The following is a 4,521-nucleotide window of genomic DNA, read 5'->3' as shown; positions in this document are numbered from 1 at the left end:
AATAAAAGGGATTTTGAGATAACAGAAATGAAAGCCTTTAAAAAGGGTTGGAAGCAAAGTATTTTTGGAAGCTCTGATCTAAACCCAAATTTAATTATAAATATTCATTTACAAGCTTCTACCTGTGTTTCTGATGATGACGCATATTGGAAATGATGTCGTTTAATAAACTGTGGTCGGTTGAACTGAACAACATTCTCTTCATGTATCGGGGATCTGGGAATAAACATTGTCGTTGTGTTTAAATACAAACATAATATATCATTGCTTAGTATTTTAACATAAACTTTTTTCTAAATTTCTTTAAAATTTTATGAATTTTATTTCAAAATTTGTTCAAACATGGCAACAAAAAACAAATTGATTAAAACTGCGAAGAGAAGGAAATTAGCAACAAAATGATAATTGTTAAAACTCGATTTAAGTAAACTTCTAATGAGTTGTATTTTTTGTGAAACACCAATATACAAACTTTGTTTTTTGTTGGTATCTTTAACATGGCTGGCAGATTTTTACACATGAAACACAGTAACTATGCACCCACCTTTCCACAATAAGATATTGATCAGGTAGAATAACCTTCTCGTGTAAATCCATCGTTCGTGGGCGAGGTATTGGGGGGTCAACTCGTACAAGCATGGGTGAGGTGGGGGGAGCTGGAACGCAGATATTGTTACGTTAATTAAACAAATATTGTTACGTTAACTTGATAACTATTGTAAGTTAATCAAATAAATATTGTTGGTTCAATAAATATTGTTTAGTTAATTGAATAAATATTTTCACAAAAGGAACTGGAAAACAGTTGGAGGCTTGGAACTAAATATTTATATAACTTGTCAGCGGGCACGAGGTGTATGAAACAGAACACCCTGTTATAACGACTGTCGTTACCTGGCCATGCGAGGATCAATAAGTTACATATGCGGTAACTTGTAAGCGGGCACGAGGTGTATGAAACAGAACACTTGTGTTATAACGACTGTCGTTACCCCGCCATGCGAGGATAAATAAGTTACATATGTGGTAACTTGTCACCGGGCACGAGGTGTATGAAACAGAACACCCGTGTTTAAATAAGTGTCATTGATTCATTCAACAAACTTCTTCTTTTATTTGCTCAAACACAATTAGAGCTTACCAGGTTGATGGGGATTTTCTCCTTGATGTGTTTCACTAGTATCGCTATGGTTGTCTTTTTGCAGATCTTTTAATAATACATATGGGCCTAAAAACAAAATTATTATATGAATAAAAATAAATTTTGTTTCAAATATCCTTAAACTAATCAAGATAAATCGATGTAAAAATAATTTTAAAATGTTTTTAATAAATTTTAAAATCTATGTGAAAAAAATAATTTTAAAATGTTTTTAATAAAGTTTAAAATCTATGTGAAAACATTAGTTTTACTTTGTTACCTGTAGGAATCCCAGTTTCATGGACAATCCTTGATAATTTGTTGGGGTTTATATTCTTCAATTGACAACCATGTGGAGATGTTTTCCTGTGTGTAACACATAACCAAGTTACAAGTAATTTAAAATAAGCAATTATTCTGTTACTTCTGCTACCAGGCATAATATATAATCCTTTTATCTGGTGTGTAACGAATTTGCAATTTTCATAGCATTTGCAAAGTTTAAAAACAGCAAATATTCTGTTACTTCTGCTACCAGGCATAATGTAAATAATCTTTTAGCGGCTCATTTGGTATTAACGTAGTGTATTTTAGACGTTTTTATCACTGATGAAGTTTTTCTAGATGGCTGACAAAATGTTGGAAATACACCATTTTGATACCAGATGATAAAACTTATTTAACCCAGAGGTCATGGGTTCAAGGCCGACTACTACTTCGATTTGCGGACCTATGTTCCTGGGGCAAGACCAACTCAGTGGTCATTAACCAGTAGTCTATATTATGCGCCATAAACAAAAATAAACATTCTGTTACTTCTGCTACCAGGCATAATATAAACAATATATCAGTGGCTCATCTGGTATAAAAACGTAGTGTATTTCCAACGTTTCGTCTGCCATACGGCAAGACTTCATCAGGGAATGGGCTTATACCAAAATAAAGCGTGTTACAGTGTAGGATGTTTTGTTTCATAAGTTATAATGCTAGTTACGATTTTGCAGATACATACTTAAAAGTAACAACAACTCACGAATAATTGAAAGAATTTCTACCTTTGTTTGTATGGTGATTCAATTTGACTTTCATGTGACTTTGTGGAGGTTTTAACAATGTTGCTTACAGAAGAACTCCCTTCACATTCTGCATTAAAAGTTTCATGTTAAATAAAAAAAAACCAATTTTTAAAACCATCTTTGTTACTCAGGCCTTGAACCATAACTTTACTACCATACGTGGAAGAGGTCCTTCTCAAAATCCTGGGACAGATTTGGTCCATTACCCCAACATTGTATATGCACATTCTATTCTATATGGGTGAGGTCCTACAGTGAGGCTTGTCATGGGACCTGGGATTTACAACTACCATATATTACAACTACCAATAAGTTACTTTTTTATCATTTTGAAATTCAGATTGAAATAAGTAGCTTCGAATTGTTGGTATACTAATTAAAATCGGTTCAATATTTTGAAACTGTTTTATAAAACCTGTTTCATATTTGTATCATAACTAAGCTACATACCTTCCAACACTTCATTAGATTCTTCCAAATATCGACTCAGTTTGTCCTGGAGTATTTGTGCAGTTTCATTTCTCAAGCTTTTTTGTTCGCTAAAATATCAACATTTTTAACTACATGTTTACAACTGAAAGTGTAGGACCATGACAATGCTGACCATGCTATAACATGAGGGGAGCTGAATTGTCAGCCATACATTGAAAAAACTAAAAATTCGGAACAAAACAACAACCACAAAGTAACATACTTCGTAACTCGAGTGGGCACAAGCTGTATGAAACAGAACACTCGTGTTTTAATGATTGCCGTTGCCCCGCCATGCGAGGATAAATAAGTTACATATGTGGTAACTTATAGGCAGACACGAGGTGTATAAAACAGAACACTCATGGTATAACGACTGTCATTGCCCGCCATGCGAGGGAAACTAAGTTACATTCATTTATTCGTTATGTTCAAGTTTGGAACATTTGTAATAACAATATTATCTCATTTTATCTGCTTACTTGAAATAGTTATCTTTGTCATTACTTTGATGATTGTTATGAACAATAACCTGATGTTCCATGGAAGATACCATGTCACATTCATCCTTTAAAATAAAAGTTGATTAGTTTATTAAAACATGACAAATTACAGATATGAATTAACATGGCATAGGTGGAAGAAATTTTGGGCGAAATGTTTTTGGTTTTGTGCTTGCAAAAATATGCCTCAAGATCACACTTACAAAACATACACCTTGACCTGGCAACATCATATATATATATAGATATACAGTAGAGTGGGGGAAGATGGGACACCGTAAGCACATAATATCTAAATATCCTGATCAGGTTTTAAACAATTAACAACGGTCCATGGGAGTCATTAGAATAAGGTTTTATTATCATTGAATGTTCCTTGTTTACTACTAAATGGGACGAGAAAATTTAGTTAAAAGGTGTCCCATCTCCCCCCACCCAACTGTATATATATAGATATATGACCTAATGCATAGCTCTGAGTTATAAAAATATAATTCTTATTTAGTTTTCATTATTTATTAAAACTGATACCTGTGTAACTTATTTATCCTCTCATGACAATCCGCGTTTATAAAATATGTTGCATTTATTTTTACAAAACAAAACAGCAAGCTTAAGAGATTGGATGATTGTCTTAAAAATTTAGTAATTTTTATAGCGGTCTAAACTTAAACGCATAAAAAAAACTATAAAACTTTAATTAGAGACCAACTAATGCTACACTGTAAACTAATATTAAATGAACAAATAAAGAAATAACATACTTCGGGTAACTACTAATATTAAATGAACAAATAAAGAAATAACATACTTCGGGTAACCACATACAATGATAAAAGCAATCATACCATGTCAGCATCTGAGGTATTACTATTTGCTGCAGCTTCAAAAAGAACTTTATGCTTTTCATGATCAACATATTTAACTTCTGGTTCATTCAACTTTGACAAACGAATAGATTGTCTATTTCTCTGTTCAATATATTAGTTAGTAAAGTTTACATTATTATATGGAAGCAGGATTACCTTTTTAAATGGCTTTACTTGTGTAGTTTCAACTTTTTTTATTGGTTTTACATCAGGAGAAGATGTTCTAGCTTCTATAATAGGCTAAAAATAAAATGTTCTAGTATATACCAAACTAATACAATATCCTCTAGCTAGAAGTTAAAAGGGTAAGGCTCGATGCTTCTACCATAGTGGGCATATGTCTCTTTGTTATAACAACTGTTGTTGCCCCACCACAAAAGGATATATAAATTTTATACAACATAGAGGTAGTTTCTTACACTATTACAATACAAAACAACATACTGTGAGTGAAGGCTTAA

General features: G+C 32.5%; 1 protein-coding gene across 1 annotated transcript; it reads right to left on the bottom strand.

The window, feature by feature from the left end:
• Window positions 1-104: 104 nt before the first annotated feature.
• On the bottom strand, window positions 105-4,515 carry LOC108950664. The gene is made up of 10 exons (XM_018816705.2): window positions 4,505-4,515; window positions 4,217-4,300; window positions 4,040-4,162; window positions 3,171-3,256; window positions 2,668-2,756; window positions 2,197-2,284; window positions 1,422-1,507; window positions 1,142-1,228; window positions 545-656; window positions 105-216 (listed from the first exon to the last, which is right to left on the bottom strand). The coding sequence occupies exons 3-10, from the start codon at window positions 4,040-4,042 to the stop codon at window positions 105-107; spliced, it is 663 nt and encodes a 220-aa protein (XP_018672250.1). The 5' UTR covers window positions 4,043-4,162; window positions 4,217-4,300; window positions 4,505-4,515.
• Between the last annotated feature and the right edge of the window lie 6 nt (window positions 4,516-4,521).

This window comes from Ciona intestinalis, unplaced genomic scaffold, assembly GCF_000224145.3.
Source record: "Ciona intestinalis unplaced genomic scaffold, KH HT000543.1, whole genome shotgun sequence".
Lineage (NCBI taxonomy): Eukaryota > Metazoa > Chordata > Ascidiacea > Phlebobranchia > Cionidae > Ciona > Ciona intestinalis.
Note: the sequence above shows the minus strand (reverse complement) of the source record. Positions and strands in the feature narration are given on the sequence as shown.

What these genes read in the sequence shown, in the direction of transcription:
- LOC108950664 (XM_018816705.2), bottom strand. An exon ending in GAATCACCATACAAACAAAG is followed by an intron (nt 1,508 to 2,196) that starts GTAGAAATTCTT and finishes TGTTACACACAG; the next exon opens with GAAAACATCTCCACATGGTT. An exon ending in CAATATCTTATTGTGGAAAG is followed by an intron (nt 217 to 544) that starts GTGGGTGCATAG and finishes GTTTATTCCCAG; the next exon opens with ATCCCCGATACATGAAGAGA.